Below are 27,499 nucleotides of genomic sequence, written 5' to 3'. Positions count from 1 at the left end.
TTTCCCCAACTACATATTATGTCGGGGTCAGCTTCCAGTCTCACCGGATGTAGCTACATGGAGCGACTGCCCATCTGACCTCCTCAACCCAGTTACCCGGGAAACCTGACACCAATTAGTAACGCTGGTTGTTACATCTAGGCTGAAGATAAAGAAACCTAGTTACCCAGGCAACCTGACATCAATTGGTAAGGGTGGTTATTACATCTAGACGAAGATATAGATAGATAAGTTATCTCACCTCATCTTTCCCCTTGACGACGCACATCTTTACGTCATTCTCGGGAGAGTACCAGACCAGCCGGCGCTGTTCCGTCAGGTCTGTCAGGCTGAGGTTGTACACCACGTTTCTGAAACAAAATACATTTAGTTAATATACTATTTGCATTACATACAAAATACATTGATTTTATACACGGAGATGTAGAAAACTGTATCTTCTAGATATAGTTTTTGCTATGTTGGCACGGCTAAGGAGATCGTGGCATGGTTGTGTTTTGTTTTGGTCAGTACGTAAATGGTTTAAATGGTTCAGTTTACAGTTCAGCCCTTATTGTGAAGTCGAGTCGAGTCGAGATTGACATTTAGAAGCCAACTAGTGAATCGTAAATGTTCGTCGTATTGTAGGTACAGTTTTGGGAAGTGGAAAATGTATTGAGCTTTATAGTCAAACAAACTTTGTTTCATCGTGACAAAAATTACTTTCCCGTGCAAATTCGCGTGCATGAGCTAGTTTCAAAACAAAAACAGACGCAAAAATTGGTGTTATTTGACTTGTTATTGTGGCCAATTACTTGCGTCTCTTCTAGCAAGCTGGCCAACATAGTAACCAAATTACATAGGACTCTCACCATACGGTTAGTTCCTTACATTCGTTCCGCTAAGAACGAACCTCGCAGTTCATTTTAAGCTGGAAACTCAACTCATAGTTGTTAGCTAAATGTTTGTTCGTGGTTTTAATCGTACTTGGAGTTGAGGATTTCAGGTGAAGTTAGTTGGAATGGTTCCTATTGCCGCGACGTTTATTTTGCGGGCAGTCGGTGCGGTTACAATTTGTCGCGGCCGCGTGTGGCTTAGCCGATCCTTTGAATAGGTTTGCGAACAGTTATGTTCACTAAGTCGAGCTCATTTACCAATAATATATCTTTTACATCTTATTTGTGAGGTTTTGTGGTTTTGATTACGCGTACGATAAAAGGAATCCGACCTGCTTTTGTCATTTGTCACGACCCCGAAACGGTTATTGAAAGTCGGTATCTATTGTGTGGAATATCTATACATATAATAAATCTGTAGAAAAGTAATTTTTGTACATTGAAGAAATTGACAAAAAAAATAGCCAGCATGTTAAAGGATAACTAACAGAACCCATTTCCATCATTTTTGTCATTTTTGTCTGTTTGTCTGTTTATCTGTTTGTTTGTTCGGGATTCACGTAAAATCTACGAATTAAATGCAGACAATGCTTATATACAAATATTCTACGTAACTTGGGGTATTACTTAGTTTTTGTTTCATCGAAATCGATTCACTCTATCAAAAGATATGATTAATTTTGTGAATTCAAGATGTAAAATATTACGACACGCAATCTATTTGTCAAAACTGTACATTTGAATGTTGTACTTATATTAGTTGATCGGCCTATTATTAATCTTTACACAGAAAATCACACCTTTATAAGTAACTTCGGAAGAGAAAAAAAATATGAAAATTTTGTTTAGCCAAGGTTAAAGTAGCTCCATCTGTGGTAAATAAAATACATCATCAATTTGTCAAAGGAGCGAGGTGGTAAATGACAATATTACCATTCCTTATAGAGGATTATTATTCCAACAGATGGAGTTGTGTATTTTCCGTAATTCACCATATTTTAACACGAAGTGTAATTTTTCGATAGACATTTCAATAGTGTTTGTCAGTTTGCCGTGCCACATCAAAATCCAACTATAATTATTACCTTGATGAAAAGAAAATTAATAGTTCTCAGCCAAATTTAAAACGGTGCCATCTAAATTATTTTTTGAACATTATGTCAAAAATGATGACTTTAGTGGAACAATTAATTATCATTTAAAGTTACAGATGGAGTTCATATCAGGATTTTTTCATAAACATAGTTTAGCTTATCTTCCACTAATGTGGTGGCCTTAAAACAAATTACTTTGAGTGAGTAGTATTAAGTAGACCTTAATTATTTTTTCTGATGCAAAATATGTAAACTTAATCCTAGAAGAAATGAGGATCTATCTCTCGCAAGCGCTGCTAAGCGTGAGGAAGGTAATGTAGGATTCTGTAGCTTTAAAAACAAGCCCAGATACAAAGTGCAGATAAGAAATGGGAGCTCTCTCTATTTAATACCATACACACGTAAAATGCTTTATGCGTCTGAAAACGTACAAATTACGCGCCGCATACCAGAGACATGCTTACTTTCAACTTCTGATCGCAAATACACTGTTCACGATTACGAACAGTCTCAGTAAGACCCGAGCCAAGTCTAAAAACCCTAAAAAACACCTTTTATATAAAACTACGTTTGATGTCATTTAATCACAAAGACAGAATTGTTCTCTGTTGCAAATCCTATCCACCTATATCCTGTCCTAATCCAGAATGCATTGCAGGTGTGCATTGCACAAAAACCAATGGTATCCTATTCGAGAAGTCAAAAGAGTTGACCTGGCAACGTCAGCTTCTGCGCTAAGCAAGTGTTCTTAATAGTACCATCAGAATTACATTCATCGTTGAATGAGGTGAATAAATTTTCAGAAACCACAATAACAGTAGGAGCCAAAGAGTATTATCGCTTCATAGAGCTCTGATTGGCCCCAGGTGACCAAGTCAGGTCTGATTTGTTCGCTCATCAGATCTTTGAAAGTGTTTCGGTGGATATTTACTGTCGTCCTGTTTACGTGTGACACAAAATATGGTATATAAACGTCCTCCGCAAGAGCGAAATTTTCCCGGTGTGCGGTAGTGACGCACAGTATACAACACTTATGTTTCTTTTGATTTGCTGGCTCCACCAAGAAATGACAAATTGCGAGCGTACATTCTGAAAATCTCGGCAAAACTGCAGGTTTCAAGTACGAACACATGAAGTGGACTCTCACAGATACGTACATTTTGCCTATTCGTGAACTAATGCAAACATTTCGGTGGAGTCCCGGCTTAGGCCTCCCCCACATTAGGCGTGCGCGATCCTCGGGCGTGTGAGTAGCGCGGGCGTCGCTCACGCAACGCGCTCGCGACGCACGCGCGGCGCCCGCGCTACTCACACGCCCGAGGATCGCGCACGCCTAATGTGTGGTCAGCCTTACCATGAGTAAGTGAAACTATCCTACCCTATGCGCCTGCTGATGATGATGACTCATTTTATCATCCATCCAGCTATTCCCCAACTATGTTGGTGTTGGCTTCCAGTCACCGAATCTGTTTTAGTACCAATATTTTGCTTGGAGCGACTACCTATCTACAATCCAGTCAACTACACAAGACGATATCCATATTATGGTAAGACTGACAGACTTTCTGGCTTCTGATTAGTCGCAGCAGCTGCAGAAAATGTACAAATGACAGCTTTGTCAGACTCAAAGCATGTAGACATAGATTATAGCTGTTTCCTGTGAAAATTACTTACGCACCATACGTAATAATTTTCCAAATTGGCTGAACAACGTCACAAACTTTACTTCTTTTGTTTAGATAAATGGTCACATCCACAACACAACCTTGATCAATGAATCTATGCGACTGCTAAGTGCTAATCCTAATTATACTGTCACGTGAAAGAATGCACCTACGGGATAAGTAGTATTTTGACGATTCTATATTGCCCACGCAGACGAAGTTGCGGGCAACAGCTAGTAGTATATAAGTTGGATGTCACTGTTGGTGGCAGGCCAAAGTTCACTATGACGGATGTTCTTGTTAGCTTACAAAGCGAAATATTTTACACAATGCGGGGTGACACGCTCCGATCGATTGTGATACTCATTGAACTGTATTTGATAACCGATAAAATAGACCTCCAACTAAATCAAATGGAACTTCACTAAACGCCATGAAGTGCGTGATTAGACGCAGTTAACGATTATGACGCCGCGACTAACTGTAGTTTTGAAAACTAATGCCGAACTGACATTACGAGTGTACACAATTTAATATGAATTGTGACACAAGTTGTGGCAATTCATTAAACTTGGTGCGCGTACCTGCGTTCTGTCTGCCATAATTGCTCCCTCAACCATTAATTAAGATATTTGGCACGAAAATTTCATAAAGAAATTATGACGTAAACTTTGCCAATTATAGCGCAGCGAATAGCCGGTGTGACTTACATACTGTTTTTGAGATTTAACAGACAAAGTTGAGGCCGGCCCGTTACCGGATTCTAACTTCCACTTTATCGATATTACAATACACTCTTTAAATGGCAATCCCATGGAGTTTTTATAGTTGTTCTTTGTTTCGTCGAACGACAACGTATTGGACAACCTACTTATGACTTTCCGATCTCGAAACTATGTCAGCCTTATTGAAACGAAATTGTAAACTTGTTTACGAACAAGTAAAAGAATATTTGTATTTCACATTCTATTTGTTTGAAAGCAGAACAATTTTCTGTAAACTAAAGGCGTATTACATTTTATTCTATGAGAAAATAAATATGTAAATAGCGTAGCTTCATAGACAGTGAACATTGTACAAGAAGCTCGCTTCTCACTTCTGCAAATTTAATTAACAATCAATTAGCATAATTTTACGAAATTCGTGAGAGCACCTAATTATTTCGCTGTAATGTTCTGCATTTGTATTATACTGCTATTGTATTGATAGAACAATATGGCGTATAATATTTATACTTTAGTTCTTGCTGGATTTTAAAGCATGCCGTTTGTCCCTTTCGTCCTCATACAAAATTCCAATACAACTACTGAAATGGTTCGAAATGAAATTTTTCACTTCCATTATGTTGTAAATAAGGCATTCACGTTCGACGTCTTGCATGCGAATAATGTTCTTTGTAGTCTATTGTCGAGGGTCCTACGGCACTTATTCCTAAATAAGGGAAATGCCTGTAATTCACCAATGTTGGGGGAGCCAATTTGTGCCCAGACCCTGCCCGTATTTTATGAACAAACCGCTTTTTGTTGGGTAACGAAGTGACATGATGCAATCGAGTGATCCATGCACTAACATCAACTAATGGCTAATCCGGTTACACGATGTACATATGAATAAGACAATTATTCGTACGCGAGTGGATTGCTCACTAACAAGACTACTATGCAGTGTCACAAGATAATGTAATTTTGTTATTTTTTTGTGTTGTCAGTTAAGTGGATTGAGATGACCGTTAACGATGTCCTTGTTCGAAAGTTCTTTTGGAGTCTGTTTTAAGAATGAAAGCAGCAATAGGTTTGGGTTTGAAGTATATCAAGGAGGGCCGGACTCTTTTACTCCCTGAAAAAGTCAGAAGATCAGATTTATATTTATTCAGACAAAAACAAAACTTATATGCAAGCAACAAAAAAATAAAATGTTTTTTGGCATATTCTTTGGTAATATTTTGGCGGACAGGCGAGCTAGCCCAAGCACACAAAGACTGTATCCTTTGTCAATTATTCGCTTCAGTGGTTCCCGCCAAAAGGCGGCAGCCATCTTGGGCTGTGTGCGACGGATCGTCAGCGTCATCTATTGTTCGGTCACTCGCCCATGTTTTTGTGTTCTGTCCAATCCGGCCCGACTCCCTGATTGATGGTCTAAACTTACAATTATTTTCGTGTCTTCGTGATTATTTATTTTTTTGTCTCTCATTCTTGGCAAAATAATTAATCTCGGAGAATTTTCTTTATCCGCAGTAAATATCTGGGCGCGGGTATAAATTGATTTCGTGAACAAAAGCGGATGCTCAGCCAATCAGAGTTATACTCATCAATATACATGACGGACACACAGCCAATGATCGAATCCAAATGAAAACGTCAAACATGGTGGCGCTTTTAAAGCGAGATTTACATATTAAACAATATTATTGGTTTAATTCGAATGACTGTTTTTGGAGGACGTCACGAGATACGTCACATCCATATTTTGTGAAGCGTTTATAGTTCGGCCATTCAGAGAATGCGTTCCTGACACGTCGCGATTGAACTGACGACGTAACTTTGCAATGGCGTTGCAGTTACGATAAAAATATTTTTGCTGGTTGTTTACCGTTTTAACAATTGAGGAGCATTAAAACAACATTATTATATCAATAATCAATGAATGTAGTTACGTCGTCAGTTCAATCGCGACGTGTCAGGAACGCATTCTCTGAATGGCCGAACTATAATTTGATTTATTACCATATAGATATGTGTAACACGTTATCATATTATTTCACAAATATCCAATTCATTTTCCAGATTCGATACATAAATACGCAATAAGTAAAACCTCATAAAAATGTATCGATATTTACGTGAAAACAACTTACAAAAAGTACTCAATAAAAAAGGAGGAATGAAATAGTTTGTTCATAGCGGCTGTTATTCGATTGTGTGCTTTGCCAAAAAGTATTTTCGAACACGAGAATTTGATTGAATAAGTGGAAACTGATTCACGTTGTTGCCCTAGCGGAATACGCACACGCCCAATACTTTTTTGCTATAATAAAACTGTTTTCACAAAGATTCGTTATAATGCTTAAATGATTTCAAAGGTATACGTTATAAATCCCCAGTAGTACCTAGACTACCTAGTATTTTCTTTTTTACAATTTCAGGAGAAAAGTGGAATAAAATACAGACCTCTTACTATTTTCGATATTCATTTTTTGCTCCGTATTTCCAGAATCTGCAGGATATGTGAGTATCAGACACGTCGGGGGATTACTAAGGGTCCATAAAATGTCTTCTAACTAGGCTCGGGACAATACAGAGAGGGGAGGTTAGGGAGAAAGGGCCACTGTCGTCGCACGAATAAATTATAGATAGTGTAACAAACTGACTTTATCTCGTGTACACAAAAAATAACCCCCTTTTTATTACCATTCTTTATCCGTAATCAGTGAAAACTACAGGTGGCGTTTATTTTGACTGCTCTATGCAAAGCAGGGATTTCCTTTGTCAGGATATTTTCGTAATTAGTTGCTAAATGCCGGGGGAGATGGGATGAAAAGCGTATCTCTTTGGCACGGAAAACCGCTTAATGGGAACAGAAAGAAATTCTGTTGTTGCCAACAAGTTGATGGCTTCATTTTATGGGGGCGACGGATGACATTAAAAATGTTGTGTTTTGTATTCAGATTTTTTATCTAGAGTTTATGTTAATATTTTAGTGAAAACAATTTTGACGATTTATTAATAATCGTGAATTTCGACACCAAACCGACCATTCAACGCATACTACAAAGACTAAGCTACGCAACGTTTTTCAAAAGGGGCTATGTCAAAAATTTCAAATTTCATCGCAAAACGACGAATTGGGACGTCGACAGATGCAATTTGTTTGCATGCACTCGACACGGTTCCGATATTGGAAAACTTTACGAGTTCCGTTTAGAACAATATCAATAGGGCATTGGTGCACGTGCCCGCCATATTGACTGCCTAGGTATTTGCACAAACTTACACCAACTGAGTGATTTTGTTGTCATTTATGTATAAAACATGATGTGTGAAAAGAGGAATTTTTATTTATACCTCTTTTCCCCAACTTTACCCTCATTTGACAAAGTCTTTTACAAAGTAAAGCTCCACAAACCATTTTCCCGAACGATCCAAGTAATGACTTCCGTGAAAGTAAATTTTCGCGTACCACGTCGCAAAAAAAATCTATAAAAATAACCGCGACCCATCAAACGTTCCATTTCAAGGCACTAAAGTTAAATCGAGTCGTGCAAGTTGTACATCATTAGCATTCGGTTGTTAAATGGGCACTCACACGGATTGGTTGATGCGCGAGTCAGCCGACTTGACAAATCCTGCAGATTTTTCCATGAATGCTGCCTTTTCCGTTGTGCTTTTGGCAGGATTATGGCTTGTGCGTTTTGTTTTCTTTTGTTTTTGGCGTGTGTAGTGTTATTTGTTCTTTGTTTTTCGATCTGTTTGACTTTGACTTTGGAGCAATGTTATCTGTATCAATGCATTCCTACGTATTTTTTTTTAAATATAAGAACTACTTTTTAGTGAGGTTGAGTGCAGGGGTCTTTCAATCTAGATTTAAACTGTTTCAGCTTTCGTTTTGTGCTATACTCAATACCAATGATCTTCTATATGATTTGCAAATAATTCCACAATATGTACCCTTTTTATAACCCCACTGAAGTCTGACCCTACTTACTATACATGACATACATACACGACACTTTTTAAAACTACAAAATAAAAACAGCAAAAACTAACTTTTAGTTTTTTACATTAAATGTTTTTTCCCTGTTTTAGATGCAGCTCGGTCGTTGCCGCCAGCATCGGCCGTGGCCGTCAATATTGCGAAACTTTGCACCATCAGCCGCTGAGAAATTGCGCTTCACATGTTCCGCGATTTATTGCAATTGTTTCTCAACAATATCCATCGTTTATTTCATCGCATCCGTGACGTTTGGACGCCATGCTTTTTGTGTGGTACTGCATATTTTGGGTGTTGATTTACGCAACTTTATTTAGTCTTTGATATCTTTTTTATGTTTACATTGTTAAGTTCAATTTTAGCTATGAGTAGATTGACTAGGTGAATTTATCGGAATAAAAGTTTATAACTTAAAAGTTATGCAAAAGCAATAAAGTGTATTATATCTGTTCGATAGATTTTTCTGGTTTCAGAATAGAAATAAAAATCCGTTGATAGAACACGGACGATATTGTCGGTTATCTAACGAACTGAAATAAAAATAAAGCAAATAACGCAACATACAGAAAAAAACAGATTATAACATAGAAATGTTTATTTACGAAACAAAAAATTTAAAAAAGTTATGTATTTTTGGCAACGATTTTCTTTCATACTCTTTGTGTGAGTTATTACCTTTTTACACAAAGGTGTTCTTTTCAGCATCGGTAGGACCAGTGTAGTTGGTCTCTGGTATTTCTTTGCGCTGCTTGAATTCGGTTGAGAAGGAGGGGTTTTGGTAGGCTGGGTATCAACGGCCCGCATGCAGAATACAAATTCTTAACATTTTAATTAAAAGCGCTGAAAACGCCGACCGCGCCGGTTCTATTGTTGTCTCGTTCTGACATCAGCGTGATTTATGGCGAGTGTAAATGGGAAGGGTTTCATCTTTCACAGGAATACACGAAATGATAATTGACATTTTTGCGCGAACGACACGGTGGGGTTATGATATTTGCGAACGTAATCCTTCGGAAACATTGTCGCCCATTTGTTGTTGTTCAGTCGAGTTGAAATAGTGTGGCTGCAAAGGGGTTTATTATAACCGCGTATTGTGTTAGTTTTACAAGTTTGTTTCATGTTCGTGGTATTTTCTACAGATGAATGAAGCTCATTTGTATTTATTATAGGTACATATACGATATGCCCCGAATAGATGTTTTGTACCCAACCCACAATTCAATAAACCCAAAACTAGATCATGTTTATAAAATTATCGGGATTAATTCTGTCTGTTATCCGACAGTCCATCGCTTAAAGCGCTGTGGATCGCTTGAAGCGCTAAATATTTAACGATAAACACGTCAATCACTTAGCGGATTATCGAGTGATTGAGGTGAGAACGATATTCCCTAATTTCGTTGAACCGACACGCCCAGCCGTCAATGATTTTATGTGTCGATCACTACGCTAAATTATATTAGTTCATATTGGGTTTAAACGAATTTATTTGAGGTATCTAGATTTAATGTAGGTGAAAAAGGGCCTAATTTAATTGTTATCAAGGCAGATTCAGCACAGGAAAACTCTAATAGCAGAGAGGTAAACAATTCGATCGCTTTGCCAAACGATTGTCAGCGTAGCCAAAAATAATATCAAAAATCTTAGTCCCAGACTTTTTAACTTTACTATGTCATGATTATGAATTTAATAGGTATTATAACATTCAAAATATTGCTAAAACTAAGAAGAACAATTTTTTCAACAATGTCAATCTTAGGAACTCTAATCTTAGACAAGTTTTAATTACCTAATTCCAAAGTGGTTTTGTCAAAGTGTTTTGGACAAGTGTTTGTACAAATACTAAGTATAATTCTATATAATGAATATTTATTGCTTAAGCTTTAAGAAAACCTCAAGGCGCTTTGTTGATCCTCGCTTTTCAGATTTTAAGAACCCTAAGAGCATTAAAAATGTTAAATAAGGGTCAAACAAAAGTGCCTAGAATGTTGTCTTGGACTCGACTTCTATGTAGGCCTAATGACTTCTAGCAATTGTCGATTAATTATACACTCTTGGTACTACCTAACTGTCGAAACATGGGCAATGGGCATACATTAAGTAGGTGTAAATCAGCTTAAATTTTCTCAAAAACTGGCATTATGTGTTTGTTTGTTTTGTGTTCCTATAAAAGAAAAGCAAGTCTTCCAAGAAAACTAAATTAATATAAGGCAATGAACAAACTCTTCAGGCAAATCTTGAAGGTTGAAGTAAATAGTAGGTCGAGCAATTTGTAACAAATCCAAACGCATAAGGTGGCATCCTCACACACTTAAGAAGTTAACTGATCTGGTTTCCCCAAACTACTTTATTTGTTTAGGCCACAACAAATAGGTTCTCTTGGCCAACTTTCCCCGGACTGCCTCAAATTGCCCCTAACTCTTGTATTGTTTAATCAAAAGAAAGGCCGGGAAACGTATGGCAGCAATAATAAGGTTGTTTTATTTACCCGTTTGTATATAAAACACTTGTGTTTAGAAGTTTGCTTATTGATTTTCGCTATTTCTTGTACTTATTGTGGAGTTTACGTCTTTAAGAGAGGTAGCATTTTACGTGTGTTTTATTTCAATTAACGTGCTTTTATTCTCTACTGGTTAGAACGGACGAGACTTTTACTATGAAGTAAAAGTGCAAAGGGTATGTCGGTTATAGTTTTTTTAATACACCATTGACCATATAGGTAGATACGTATTATATGTTATCATTTTGCATTCTGCTAACATTAAATATTAGCCCTAACTACTGAAATTACATCCTATAAATTGCTTCTCATGATATAATTTCAGCTGCCTAAGGTTTCCACCGATACCAATACTCTGTACATTAATATCACTCGAAGCCTTATTTGCTTCTCGCGGGTAAATGTACCATACATTGTTAATATCACGGAAGTTTCTTACAATTTCGACATAATTGGGCATAAGTTAACAATAACACTGGTACGAAACTTTGTTATTATTTTATACCTATTATTCTCAAGTTTAAACGGTAAATGTGACGTCATTTCTTCGTGAAAGGGAGTAATCACATAAATAGGGAATTCTATTGACTTATGTTTATTTTGTGTTCTAAGTTGGAGTTTCCATACGGCCCCTTATTTCGCTAATTCTAATTGAAGGGTACTGTAGCCCCAGTAGGGCACAGCCCTTCGTTGTTTGTACAATAGATACTAATTTAGGAATGTTACTGAACTGTATGTAAGTGTAGGTTGCAAGTAATATTTCATGCATGTTGTTACTCCTAGAGGAATCGGTTTGCGGTGGCTGAGTAACAGGGGAATGTAGCTAGTCAGTTTTGTCTGGTCTTGTTATGTTTGTTTGTGTACATTTTTCTTTTAAATAAAAAGTTATTGTACTAATGTTAAAGTCCTTCCCAACAAATCTTATTAGAGTTATATTCACCTAGATAAAGACTAACAAACATTAACAAAAAAATCCCAACACTTTTTATTATTTTCGTTCTAGCAACACTGGTCTAATTACGTCATCAATGACGTCATGGAAGCTAGGGTTCTTTTAAGCACGTCTCAATCAGTGCTGAGCTGCGGGCCTCGTACCCTGGGGGCCACTCCAGACCCTGGTGCCCAAGTGATTGATGCGATGATTACCTACATTTCTTTTTTTGCCGCGGACGCTCGGCTCGTCTTTGCCGTTTTGTTTTTTCGATCTCTTTTGTAGGATGGTTTGGGCTGGATTTGATTATTGGTTTTGTAGTTTTTTATTGGTTGTTAGGCTTCATTAAATATGTTTATGTGCTTATAAACAAAGAGTAAAGTTTAAGTAGTAATTAATAAGGCAACACGTTTATTCAACAGCAGATAACAGGATAACAATCTCAAAAGGTAAAAAACAAAATTAATTTAAAGGTTTATCCTGAATCTAGAAATACTTCAAGTCAAGCCCTATTTTTCAATTTAATTACTTCTCCGAAAGGTAAACAGAGTTTATAAACCGTACCTAACGAAGGGTCTTTCTAAAACTTTGCACAAACACGATAAGAACAAAATGTTGAAGATATAACGCTCTCAAAAAGCCGTAGTTGCGACTTTTTTGTCCAAATGTTTTCATATTCAAAATTGATTTTCCAACTGGGGCCCGTATGAATATGATTAATTAGTAGCAGATTTATTTATTCAGCCTTTTATTCAGCCCCAATGTTATTACGTGATGTAAAAATTCTGCGCAAAAATGGACTGCGCCCGGTTTATTATACGCTGGACGTACATGAATACCGTATAAAAAAGAGTAACGCGGCAATTGACTAGAAACTACGAAATGAAAATTGTATTTTCGAAATAGTTTAGCAAATATTTTGAAATTGTTATTTTCGCGCGGATTTTTACGATCGCCGAATTTTGCGTTCGTATTTTAGATTCAATGGGTATGTTCGAAGTAAAATATTGTTGTGAGATAGTGTCGATAAAAAGTTAACGTTTTATACTATCAAAAATGTCCTACGTTCATTTTCCGTACTATATTATTAATACTCAAATTCTTGCAGATACGGTGTTTATGTACAGAGATACTACACCTACGTACTTTACGCTTTTAGGTGGCGACATAAAAACGAAATCAGCAAGTATCATTTTGACGTCCATTATGTAAAAGTGGGTGTGCGTGTGATAAGCCCACAAGTGGCCATTTGGCGGTGTTTGCGAGCCCCTGCTAACGTCCTCTGTATAATATGCCGAGAGAACTCACCGACATAATGATACACACGTGCACTTATATTAGGATGGGTATACCAACAATGGTGAAGTGAACTTGAAACCTTGCATAATGATGTTATTTTTTCCGCGGAAAAGAAAATAGGTTGGTATCTGTTTGTTATTTTCGACTACATACGGCCAGAACCCGGATATGAATAGAAAAAAAGAGCGATATTTTTTTGAAAATCGAATCCAAACAAAATAGAATTAAACCCGGATATTTTTCTGCAAACAGTATTATTGTAATAAAACACGAAACTAACTGAACGGTAGGCTCAATTCAAATCAATTCCATCGGCCGACCCTCATCATAAAAATCGACGCGCAATCTTGGGATTGGCTCCCGCCAAAATCTGAACGGTTTTATATAATGTAAGCGTTGCTTTGATAACATGGTGTACATATGAGCCGGTCGAAACAACGTTAATTTCGTTAAAAGGCCACACAAAAGAGGATCACACTACAGCGGAATACCATTACACGGGACGCGCACCGAATAACGTTTCCGTCCTTATAAAATTAAGGGCGTGGGTGTGAAACGGGCGAGCGAAGCGCCTAGGCAGCCCTGCCCTATAATAGTGTAACTTCGTCTGGATAGGAAAGGGTTTTAAGGGTTTTCGACTGAGATAAACGTAATATCGCGAAGCGTTTTCCGCTTAGAGTAGGATGTGTGGGAGTGAGTATACGGGTCATACGATGTCACGAAGAACATATGAGTTGCATAGACTTCTGAAAATAGTCGCCTTCCTGGGATTTTCCTAGTAATTTTTACATTTACTTTATACATTACTTCCAAGAATATTATCAAAATCCATTACATTCATGCATCTTTACATACTTTCGCTTTTATAACATTATTATAAAAAAAATAGAATAGGATATTGATTAGACAATTCAGCCACGATCTCGTATGAAAGCCCTTCATTTATCCAATTTCGGTTCAATTAACCTCATCTTTGGTATAAGTAGCTTCGCCTTTATGCCACATATCCGCGTGTGTAGAAGCCACAACAGAACGACTTGTGTTATGTAATACAGTACGTTTCGGATATTATCATACATAGTATTTGAATTTCATTATAGCAATGGAGATTAAATCGGCTGTGGCCGGAAAAATGAGGCTTGCCCTAAATATTGTGTGGAAAAACCTAAACAGAAGCTTTTTGGAGATCAGTTTTAATAAGATAAGACCGTATTAGATAGGCTTTTTAATCGACTTTCGATAAATGAGATTTTATCTGTTCGCTTTGTGTGCTTGGTGATGAACATAGATGAATGGATATAGTGAAGGAAACGACCGAAGAGACAATGGATGAACGGTGTGAAAGTCGACATATAGAAAGAAAGGTACTTGTGAGATGACGGCAGACAGAAGAGCGCGGAAGAAGAAAAAATGCTTTGCCGACATCAAATAAAATCGAGATGGGGACAGGAGATGATGATGATGATAATGGCTTCGTAGGATTGTTAGGTATTAATAGAAAAAGGGGGGATTTCAAAAAGTTTTTGCTATTTATTTCCAATATAATACAAAGGTCAACAGTCGACGTTATGTTAAATCAATGAGACACATTGTGAATTCATGACATAGCCTTGAACAACCCACTACAAATCCATACTTCATGTATTGGAATCTATTTCTGGATTTCCATACTTAGATCAAGGGAGACGACCTCAGTTCAATTTTATCATCAGAATTATTTATTTAAATCAATGTCTAGCGTATAATCAGGATACCTCTGATCTTATTTATAAACATTATTTGACTTTAAAATGGAATTAATTTAAAGACAGATGACACTTCAAAGAATATTTATACAATTGAGTTATGTTAGAGTTTATGTTAATTTACTCATTCTATGTAGGCATGTTTTGTTTATTTCATACAGGTTGGACAAAGATGTCATTTGATACAAGAAAGACATCAGTTAAGACCACTTTCTTTAAGAGATCAGGGTGATTTCTGGTATATTTTTTTGTTTTGTATCACCTTGTTTGGACTTCAATGGTTGGTCGCTATGAATCGTGAGCAAATATAGTCGGGAACATGATTGATTACCCAGGAATAGTCCTGTTAAGTGTAAACAAAAGCGGTCTGCAGTTATTCTGCGGTTCTCGGGCCGTCAAGAACCGTCTCGACATCGGTTTTATTACAAACCTTTTTGCTCCCTTTAATAAATCCCTCACAGCCAAGTTCCTGCAATGAGAATTTCATTGGGCGACGACGTGACCATTGTCATGTAAATCTGATTTGGAAAGAAATGCAAACTTTGCTGGAACGGATGAATATTTCAAATTATACGGACACAGTCGACGTTCGTTGTGGAAAATATTGTCCAATTTGCTACATATCTAGTGTTTTTATGGAGTTATTCTGGGACGCCAGACGTTTGTTTTATATAATAATCGCGGACCGACCCGCCGCCCGCTGGTGTCAAATGGAATTCATTCTTTAACCTTTCAACTGTATGTCGCTATTTACTTGTTGATGAGAGGAATTTCATTTCGGTTTGTATTGCGTTATTAGATTTTTCAATTTAATTTTTTGGACCTTTAAAATCACTTTTCGTTTTAGCACAAAATGTATTTTGCAAACATTAAAAACAAGCGCAGAATGTTACAATGGCTCACAAAAAGAAAAATTCACAAAACAAACCGTTAGACAAAACACAATGCTAACCATTTATTACATTTGCTCTTGTAAACACGACTACTTTTCTCACTAAATGGGATTGTAAAGATTTTCCTCAGTTCTTAACACTGGGCGTCTTTTTTTCGAAACTAAAGAGCATTCTCTCGGTTCTGCGATTACTGCAGAAAATTACAGGGTACAATTGTAGTTATTTATTTAACAAAGGGTTTAGAGGAGCGAGAGGCACGCGACCAGTATTTACATAAAAACAAAGAATTATATTTGGTGGAATGTAAGCAGTGGCTTGCGGCTACGAGGAAGGCAGATGTGTCGCGTGCCCTCTAGTGATGCTACCCTGTCGATAAACTTGCAAAACTTATTGTCGATTTAGCGATACTTAAATGAAAATTACTTTTATTTGAGATCGTATTTCATGAATATTTTTAAAACCCTTTAAAAGATTTTGAATATTATTAGTTTATAGCCAGCTATATAAAAAGCTGCTGTTATATCAAGTTATAATTTTGCAGCGTCTTAATTAACATAAACTTTTATCTAGAGCGTTGGAATATGTTCAGAAGTTTATGAAGTTAATTCATCAAGCTATGAGATTAATGTTCCAAGTGAAAGTTTTCTCTTAAGTTTGTTTCTGGGTCCAATGGAATTTTTAAAGAAAAAGTTTGCAAGTAGGTATCTTTATGTCGTTTATAAATAAACTAATATACTTCAGCACTCTCACTGCATATCACATCATGTGGCTTTTTTTTACACGTTGCCATTGGATATTTTCTTGTGAATGATTTGTCTAAGATAGGTATTATCTGTGTACTCCGATATAGACTTCAATATATTTGAGATAACTTATCGACAGCAGCTCCTCACAAAATTGTAATAAAATGGCGACTGTAGGCGGCGGGCGGGTGTTTTTAAGTCGTCTTGCCTCCATCCAAACACAAACCAAAAATCTTTATAAATGCAAACGAGACGGCGTTATCTACATCTATGCGGGTGCGAGGAGGATGGCGATAGGTGCATCTGAGTTAGGTCTGCGGTTAAGGGTAGATACAGCACGTTCTTACCGCCTCAGTCGGTGCGGTTAAGGGTACCCCAACTTTGCAACGAATTGAAGTGGAGTTGGGAAAAACAAATAACTAAGTATCTCATTTGAATGTATAACTTGTGAGTCTTTAAACGAAATAGGTGTTTGTGGTATTTATGTTTTTGACGCGTTCCTGTGTTGTAGAGAGGATGTAGATTATTGAAGACGGACGTAATTTGTGAAAATTGCTGCCTACTTTCTGCATAAAAGTATATTTTTATCACAACACTTTCAAACTTATTTTGTCAATTTTATCTAAACAGTTCACTTATACCTCAAGTTTTTTTTATTGTACCTTGTGGTAATTTGAATTTGTAATAGCAGAAAGTTTGTATCATCAATAAGAATGGCTATATTGACTCACCTGCCGCCGACGAGCAGATAATTTCCATCCCTTAATAATAATCTGAAGTAATCTGTATGTGTATCGTTTCCTAGAAACTTGTGCGTGTCATCCACTCCTGAAACAATGGGGAAAATATTCATTAGTTTATAAAATCATTAAGTCAAACATACTTTCAAGAAATCGCAAAGAGCAGTACACTTTTCTACGGCGTATAGGAGTAGGAAATTTTAAAAATAAAATACTATACAATAACTACGACAGTATGATAAAATACACAAATTAATATCATATTTGTTAAAAAAAGCATCAGTATTTTCATTAAGTGGTGGTGGCCTAGTGGGTAAAGAACCAACCTCTCGAGTATGAGGGTGTAAGAGGTAATAATGCTCAAACTTTCTCCATGTGAGAGGAGGCCTGTGCCCAGCAGTGGGACGATAAAAGGGCTGTTACACTATTTTCATTCGATTAATCTGTATAACTTTTAATATCTTCATAGTGATGTACCATATATCGATAAAATCGATTGTAAACATTGAGATAATGAAATAAGCAACATACACAAGCTTTTGCCTTTCCTTCCCTTTGAAGCACTGTATTTACGTTTTTTCTAAATCCAATTACGTTAGAAGCAGGTAAAGGTTACCTTTTTATCTTATAAGTTATCTTTATAAGGATACGATATTGTGTGGATCTGAAGATATTTGCATATCCATTAGCATTGGAATGGATTTGTCAGCTTCCTCGCTTTATATGAAAGAAAATCTGAAAGAAATCGACCAAAAAGCCACTAATGATGCTTATCATTATTTGCTTTTTCTCAATTATGTTGGGGGCCGGCCTCCAGTCTAACCGGGCGCAGCTGAATACTATAGTTTTACAGGACGCGACTGCCTATCTGACCTCCTTAACACAGCTACCCAGCTAACACAATAACCCTTGGTAAGATTGGTTAATAACACCTATATAGGTAGGTAAATGTGTCTCTATTTGTAACTCTCAAAATCATGAAGTTTGCACTCATTTGAGAGTTTCATTACACAATAATCTTCTAATTGGAGCCATTTAAATTCAAGACACACTTTAGAAAGATGCCTCTAATACGATCTAAAAGCTTAAACTCCAGTCTAAATGAGGTCTGAAATAATGGGTGTGGCCCTCATTAAACTCCTTTTGTCCTCATCCGAAGTTGGCCTTTTGACATCTGATTCCTATTTAGGATTTGCAAACGATTTTCCACTTTATCCCATTGTAATAACGTCACTATTGTTTTGGAGTAAGAGGGCTGTTTTATGGAAACATTCATGAGAGGAGATAACCTTGGCTGCTTTTTTCAAAGTCACGCTTTTAAGGGGAATTGACGTTTTTGTTTATGACCTGTTCTATAGAAACAAGATTATATTGTATATATTTTTTTATTATCAGTTGTTTACGAATAAAGTACCTAAATGAATTTAATTTCATACAATATACTTACACCAGAATAGTTGTCTTTCTCCTTGTAATAATACCCCTGCTTACATCGTTTATTGGAGGATTTCCTGGTATTTATTACCGTGAGAATTCGGATAATAAAGTAGAAAGCCGTGAAATTTTATCTTCAAAAATTCCTTTGTAATAAAAAGTAGGTATGCGAGACTATACGTTCGTAAAAACAAAGATCTTACCTATTTGAAAGGTATGCTACCTTTGTTGAGTAAGATGACAAAAAAATATACAGCCAGTTACCATGTAGGTAAAATGAAATTGTGATTTCAATCGAATAAACATTACGAGTTGAGTTATTCGATTTTAATTCCGAACGCTAATCGAATAATTGGCGTGAAACTGACAAATTAAGTGATTTTTGCTTATATTCGACAAATGCAATTTGTTTTTACTGGATAAATGCGAAATGTGAACAATTGCATTATTTAAACAATCTTATTCATTTAAATTAAACATTTAAATACATAGATTCGATTTTATGCTTTATTGTTTCGCGTTATTTAGTACTTCTTTTCGAATTTGTTCATTAATTTCAATATTTAATTATTAATACACAATGACGTATTACAAAATGAACATATAACTATGTACTTATTCATTGGCATATTTTCGAATAATATATTTGGGCCAGTTGATTACCACTTCGAGTTGAGCTACAAGCGTAAAAAGAGCTTCACAGCACACACATATAAACATACACAAACGGTAATTAAAGCGCATATAGCTTTGGGATTTAAAACATGTATTCTGTACAGAGTTCCAACACGCCCGCGTATCATTTTACCGCCTATTTGTTGTTCGTGTTTGTTTTAATTCTAAATTTTTAATACAAAGAGTTTTTCCCATGTTATTTCTGCGGATAGTTTGTATGCAAATTTTTATGGAACTTTGTGTATGAAAATTAATGTAATAGTCGTGTGGAACCACATTTTAGTTGAACAAAATGTTTGAAAATTTTGTGATCGCTCCGGAACGGAATTCTGAGTAAAAGTAATGCCAGTTTTGGAAGGAAACGGTCCGGTTTTAGACAATAATCCCGAGTGTTCGAGGATTCAGAGATGTCATTTAAACTGCGGTCGTAGTTTCAAAGACCACAAAGATCTTTTTCCAATCTTTTAAAAAAAGGGCCTTTAGTAAAAAAAGGTTTTGTGAAAGTTCTTTAAGTTGGCGAGTAGACGAGCAGGATTACGCGAGTTAAGTTTGTCAAAATGATTTAGGTGATGTTAAAAAGGACTTTCGTATGTTGCAGAGGCTCCTTTGGATGCAGGTTTTCAAACAAGGTTTACAAATCATGATTAGTTATGTGCCTACATGAAATTCAAGAATTACAACGATGTGAATTACATGATATTATGAATCCAACATGAGTTGAAAAAAAAACCTGTCATTAAATTAAATGGCTCGTTTCATTTTACTGTCCGTATGTTAATATCACATCGTTAGTGAGAAAAACCTTCGTTTGTTTACTTAGTTGACAATATTGAAAATATCGCGCCAACTGAAATGGCATAAAAAATAAATTGGGTGCCTGTGTATGGTATTGGGGTGAACATTTTTTCCATATACGCTATTCAGGAGTGAGTGGGAGTGTCGATCATGGTATATTAGCCTCCACAATCGCTCGCTTGATGTCCTCCCCCTCTGTCGTTTTCCGAAGGATCGGAAAATCAGAAAAATATATACCCTTTTGAAAGTATGAATTCACAAACGTCTGTCATTGTTAGTCTCGATCTAAATATGTCTCTTTTTACTATCCATCCCGAATATATAGCTTTAGGGATATTTAGATTTAAGCCGACTAACAAGGGGCATCTAAACTTTTTTATTTGTGGACCCCGTCAGCAACAAAATGGCGACCTTGGCCCATACATTCAAAGCGTCTTCACGCGTCCCGTCACCGCCTTGGGCCGAAACGAGACTTTTTAATTAGTTTTAAAATAATGAAAGGTCGAAGAGACCCTGTTAAAGTTTAACGCGACGATAACTGAAAGAAAAACGTAATGGTTTTCCTTTTTCATTGGATAAGATAACGGGAGATAAGCTAGTATGCGCTGGTTTCTTTGTTGTGAATTACATTGATCTTTATTTCTCCTTAAGGCATTTTTAGTTATCTTGGATTATTATTGTATTGCAGCATTGCTATTATAGAGTGTCCATCTTTTTACTAGAAAATATAGAGTTGATTTGAGGTAGACAATTTTTTGTTTTACAATATCAAAAAGTAACAAAAAAAGCTTTCAAACAGTAACTATAACTAAACAGTTAAAAAAGTTTTAACCGGCCAAAACAAAAGTTAGCAACACGCCGTAACGTTTTCATAAAGCAAAAATTACGTCAATTTAGTCACAAAGAACATTTCCTAGTAAACTTAGCGTATCACATTTTTTTGTCAAAGTCATATTCTACTTTGTGTGCAACGAATTATGGTGCATTTTTCAGTGCAGAGCTAATTTAGTTTGAGTGCAAGTATGCGTGTTGGAGATGTCCTAAATTAGATTCGAGATAGTTTCGGTTTCCTTTCCGAGCTGCGTTTATATGCGGAAATTAAATGTACAGAGCTGGATGCAGGTTGTGCTATGAAATTGTGACTTATGAGGGGGGGATATTAATTAGTGCACGGAAAGATTTTATGAGGACAGAAAACTGTGAGCGTGTGAGTGGGTTTAAAAAAGTTTAAGGTTGCATACTTATACTGCTTTAGGCTTCTATAGTATCGAAACGAAGGATTTTTGAGTGTTTTTATACTGTGTCCAAATAATGGTTTTCCATTTTATTTCAAGAAAAATGAAGATTTTTTCAAAGAGGTTCTTGGTTTGTTTATTTTAAAGTTATGAACATATTTACTCAGTATTTTTTAAGAATAATTTTCGGAAAATTAATGCTGTTTTCTTTAATGTATTTTTAATAGTTACATATTACTATCATTTATTCATACCGATAAATATGACTGCACATTTTTTATTGATACGAAAAAATTAAGCAAGTTTTCAAAATAATTTTTTCAAGAAAAAGTGACCCTTTTAATAAACTGTCATCAAGAGAAAAGCGATATGAAAAACGAACAACTCAAGACGATTAATCAGTTTGAACAAAAAAAGATAAAAGCAAAAAAATATTACATCTTTTATTCACGAAACTGTAATCAATCAACTGAAAATAAGTCTTTGTGTCTTTTGTTTAATAGTTTTTTCTTCAAAAAGATATTTTAAGTTAAATTAGGCACTAAAAAACAATTGACTGTCTGAAAAAAGAAACATTATATTTTATTTTTAAATTCTTTCTAAATATAGCTTAAATAATGTGCCTGCAATAAATTAAAAATAATTAGACGAAATAGTTTAGTAAGCATGGGGCATAAAAAAGTTAATTAGTCTGTCTTTTAGATAACCTTAAGTATTTTTTATTTTCTTTCAAAAACGAAGATGCAAATACATAAACGTGACATCACAAACCCAATATTCAATGTCTTATATCTAAGTGATTTTTTTAATACTTCTTAAAATAAAAAATACGTCTCCAATTTTTTTTTGGTAACCTAAAAGACGGACTAATTAGAATCACAATTTTTTAACCGTATCATCACGCCTATTACAAGAAATATCTTGAAAACTACTAGGAGTTTGTGTGTTGTGTACAAACTCCCCATTCTCCCCTAGGGGTCGTAAATACTAAATGGTTACGTCAAGGGAAAGCCTGTAAACAACTCCGCGCACTTGAGTACTGTTTACGTCACACTTTTATCACTATATATACACTTATATGAAGTATCTTTATGTATGTCATATAGTGGCAAGGCTTCAAATGGTTGGTTTCATGACAAATTTTAGCTATTGTGGATACTAAACCTTCTGATATTATGACTAGAATTACTGTAATCAGTTTTTTTAGAATAATAGTGTCGGTTTTATGCGTATTTTTAGAAAGGGCAGTCCTTTGCTAGACAAGCCTTGATAAGGCTTGTTTCTAGGATATAAAAACTACGATTCACATGATGTTCGTATCCGTCACCATTAGCGGGCGACCGCTGTTACAGTCCATACCACAAGTACCTCCCGATATAAATCGTAGTTTAGTTATAACAAAGTGGCAACTTGTGTGGGCTGGTGTAGATAAGTGATAGTTACCAAATAAACAAGAACATAGGTACTTTGTGAGTGATGTGATGACATATTTGAAGAATGAAAGGGAAAAGCTAATTTCAGATAAAATAAAGTAAATATGTTCATTAAAAGATGTCAAATGTATCCGAAGATCAGATAATTAGCATTAATTGCCAGTTTGATATAGATAAAAGCAAGAATCACGAAAAAAACGTAACGTTTCTTGGAAGTAACTTCAGCAGTCCTGTTAAACCCAAAAGGTCAAAAAATACATTAAAAGAAGAAAAATAACACACTAGGAGTTTTCGCCAAACTATCCTCATGTAACCTGTATTGTATCGTAACGGTTTTTTCGACTGAAGTGGAGACACGATGAATTATCCAAGTGAAAAGGTCCTTCTCTAACAACTACAGAACATGCGTCACTTACACACTGGAAGGTAAAGGTCGTTATCTACTAGTGATGGGACACCAGTATCGAATAATCGAATCGATTAATCCCATACTATGAAAGTCAACAGCTGGATATTTATTGTAATTGGCGTCTGTTGAAGTAGATTGTAACAAATGCGACAGACTTTATAATGTCAATACTGATAAAATATAAAACAATATTCATAATTGAATATTCCGAAAGTCAAACTATAATTCGGGCAAGGTTATTTGAAGTTTGCGTGATTGTTGTGTAAATATGATATGACATTCGATAGTAATAGTTCGTGTCAACTCCAGCGAGGCACATCTAGATAGTCTAGATTACATTGGCTCATGTTGCTGTCAGTGTTCGATAAATAATCGAGCAGTAATCGATTGTGTTGGTCGATAGTATCGAGTGACACGAGTCACGTCTCTAGCGGTCATTGTTGGCAGGCAGGACATTTTGTCCTCTCGTGCTCGCCTCGTTAGGTTTAATGGCCAAGCCTGCCATGGTAACGACTAACAACGCTCGTATGTTATCGCCTTCTATTTTTACCGGACAATGCCACGAAAAATCTTCGCTTTATCATTGAAATGCTGCCGTGTAAATTATTATCGCGGTGTTACATGTGGAAAAAATTCAACGTCAATTGATTTGTCTGTGGTTCTATTGTTTGGTTGTGAGGAGGAAAAAGTAATGCTGATATTCCTTAGCGATAAATGTGTAAGAATTTTAGTGTGTACTTAGCAATATTTGAGATAGTTATGTACCTTTGTTTAATAGTTTTCGTAGTACTTAGTACTTACGTCAAAGTTGCGGCCGCCATTGTTGTTACAAGGTCTTACTAATTTCATTGGACCCTCGTACTAATTTAATTTTCGTTTGTTACATTATTTAGTACTTTGACTATACAGAAGTTTTCAGTACTACATTATTATACAAAAATACGGAGAAAATTATGAGAATACATTCTACAAAATGGCAGTAGTAACGGCTATATTTTATTCGAAAGTTCTAGAGAAACATTTGACCAACCGACACTACTTAAAGTTAATGCTTTTCCGCGAATAGCTAAGTCTTTCATGAAACTTGATAGTACTCAGGTGCTCAAAGTTGCCAGTACTCTACTGGGTTAATTCAGTTTAGACTGCCTGCTATTAACCTGAGTCTTATGGGGTCACACACTGTTCTAGTGTTTAGAGAGCTTCCATAAAATAAATCTGAAATTAAGTGGCCCTTTATTTTATATTAAGAAAAATATTTTATTTTGAAGTATTTTACGAATGATTATGATTCCAGTTAATTTCAAGTCAGAATTACCAACATTACAAAGTTTTTCTGGTACTTGATTCACCTTCTTCATATGTGTGTGTGTGTGTGTGTGTGTGTGTGTGTGTGTCTTTTCCGTTTACTCTTTTATTTTGTCACTTTCTCACACTTATTAACAACCTCATTCATCCTCATCCTCAGGAAGATATAGGATATTCTATCTTGAGTACGACCACCCAGTGAGACAATTTTTTGCACTCATTTTATTGTCACGAGCACATCAAAGTGTTATTTCTGGCAACACTTAGTTTGAATTATTAACGTCTGAGGGTGAGTATGAAGTAACGTATGTACATAGTATATGGGTTAACGATTTATTTCACGACTCTGCTTGCTAAATTTAAACAGAAAGGCTTTATTTTACCTGTAAAGACTGCGAAAATATTTTGGTACAGAGATTTCTTAGAACGTATTTTTCTGAAAATATTTTTGGTACTGTTTTTTCTGTACGTGCAATTTTTGGGCTGTCATTTAAGTGTGTCTGACACAGTCTAACCAAGGGGTATCCGGTTGCCCGGGTAACTGGGTTAACGAGGTCAGATAGGCAGTCGCTTCTTGTAAAGCACTGGTACTCTGCTGAATTCGGCTAGACTGGAAGTCGACCCCAACATAGTTGCGAAAAGGCTCGGAGGATGATGATTTAAGTGTGTATATGTATTTCTAAAAACGTGTTCAAATTAAGTTAATCTAATATTTATACTGAAATAAACAAACTTGTCATGAAATAGAATAATACATACAGTACACGTGTCACAACTAACATGTCCAAGTGACACATCTATTATAATGTATACAATGTATACATACACAAACGTGTATACATATACAATATACATATGTGTTACTGAGTCAGCGAGTGATTAGGTAAATTGCATGGTAGACGTTTATTTGATTGTGTGTTCGTACTGTACCGAATGTGTCAATGACAATAGTAATAATAGTATGTACGTATAGTCAAATGGAACTAGTTTATATAGTTGTATAGATTGGAGTTGTGGCATAGTTCGTTACGTTTAGTTACAGTTCTGCAATTTTTCATACTGTAACTTAAAGAGTGAATAATGATTTATTGAGTATTATTTCAGCCTGGCAGCAAACAAAAATCTTATCTTGATGCATAACTACAGAACAACGTTTGTACAAATGTTATGTTTTTTTTTTAAATTTAAGCAAACTTGTCTCCTATATTGTTCATGAAAGACACATAACTTTAGGGATCTGCCTCCTTCACAATGTCCACCAATAACACATGGGGTCAAGCGTAATAATTTGTCCAAATCTAATAGTTCCGTCTGCCTGTATGTCACCGGTAATACCTGAGTAAACCTGCAGACACACTAGCCGGCTTAGGCTGGCTCAAGTTTGGACAACAGCGGCAATTATTCAAGTTAACTAAAGCTTAGTTTCAAGTTTATGCTCTATTTGAGTCTATTTCTGTAGGGGAATGTTGCTTTTCCAGTTTAATTAAAATTGAGAGGTTTGGGCCTCTATTTATTTATTTAAGTACAAGTCATTAAGGTGTAATTGAGTTTTCACAAGTTTCTGTTTGGATGGCCAGTTTGGATCGGTCATGATCTTTAGAAATTATAGAATGGAGATCTGAGTTTATCGGGCTTTTATGAATTAATGTGTATTATGCATGTGAGCTACAAATGCATGTCTGAAAAACAAGACCGAAGTAATAACGCCTACCATTTTAAATACCCCTGTTGTAGAACTACCTCTTGGATACAATGTCAAAATGTAACTAAATTCTATGACTTTCTATTTGTGATGATACAACAAAATACCAACCAAGCCAAGCAACCAAGCAACCTTTTGTTACAAGTTCGCCATCAAATAAGAGGAGGTAAGGAAAAAACGGACCACCCATCCCTATGAGCACATAAAAGGAGCGATCGTTGAGGATAAATTAATCTTAAAATATACATTCGAAGGTCTTCCAGTTCAGAGGAGCGTCTTGTAAAGGAATTTTGATGAAATTAGGGATTGGAAATAAATCATTTGTGCGTAAATAAGTCTTACTTGTAGGGATTTAATGAGTATCCTTAGAAGGCTTCCATTTTAGTGTCTTCAGTACGTTGAAAAGGTGAGGTTAATCATAATTTTGTGGGGAATGGAAATGGCGAGTATACCAGTGCGGTACTACGTCTTTATTAGGGTGTACGTTATTAATTTTTATTTTTAACTTCTTCAAGAACCTAACCTATTACGATGTAGTGTTGTTAGATTAATTCTTATTATAAAGAATTATTGATGTTAAACGTCTATCGAAAACAGGATTTTTTTGATGCTGTGTACCGTACAAAAATTCAGGTCATACTTGACCCGCATTTTCTTAAAGCGGTAAAATTGCGAGTGGCACCCGATTATATAAGTAAGGTGGCACTGATTTAATTTCCTGTGCACTACCACCGTACCGTTCTGGCCCCGTTTCCCCAAGTATTGAGAAGCTGGAAGACGCAACCTAAAATATGTTATCAAGGACAAGAATGTGAAGTTATTTTTGAAACTTTGCCATTTTCACAGAAAAATATCATAAGAGCTACCAGTTTCAGTAGTCTATATAATAAGTGTCTAAAATTATCTCATTGAAATGCAAAATAAAACAATTTAACGCACAACCAACAACAAAGATACAAAAAGCGAAAAGAGTCCACAATATTTACCATGCAAACTTTGATCACTAATCGGAAATTAAAATTCTCTCAATAACTTTTTTAATAATGCAATTTCCTCTTTATTACAACAAAAACGTTGCGATCTCTTCTAGAAACGAGGTTTTATTCTTTGTGTCGAAAAGGGGGGATCTTGAAGTGCTTACAATTGTAAGTGGGTTGCAGGTGATTTGAGAAGTTGGCAACGTGAACCGCATTTAAATAATAATCACCCTGAGATGATCTAATGGGCTTCGTTAATCGCTATTCGAGTGGATCTCGAGTCGACTGTCTTCAAACTTCGCGAAGTATTTTTGTGTCTGAGAAGTTTCATTTCATTGTGTGC

The 27,499-nt window shown here is 35.8% G+C and overlaps 1 protein-coding gene across 4 annotated transcripts in view; it reads right to left on the bottom strand.

The window, feature by feature from the left end:
- Positions 1-27,499, bottom strand: part of LOC124638035 (semaphorin-1A) — a 317,825-nt gene that overhangs the window by 29,504 nt on the left and 260,822 nt on the right. For all 4 annotated transcript variants that reach the window (XM_047174823.1, XM_047174824.1, XM_047174826.1 and 1 more), the window contains exons 2-3: positions 17,183-17,279; positions 242-350 (exon numbers count right to left, since the gene is read on the bottom strand). In XM_047174823.1, coding sequence (XP_047030779.1) covers positions 242-350; positions 17,183-17,279 — 206 coding nt within the window. The remainder of the gene's footprint in view (positions 1-241; positions 351-17,182; positions 17,280-27,499) is intronic.

This window comes from Helicoverpa zea, chromosome 17 (genome assembly GCF_022581195.2).
Source record: "Helicoverpa zea isolate HzStark_Cry1AcR chromosome 17, ilHelZeax1.1, whole genome shotgun sequence".
NCBI classification, from domain to species: Eukaryota; Metazoa; Arthropoda; class Insecta; order Lepidoptera; family Noctuidae; genus Helicoverpa; species Helicoverpa zea.
This window is presented reverse-complemented; position numbering and strand designations above follow the sequence as displayed.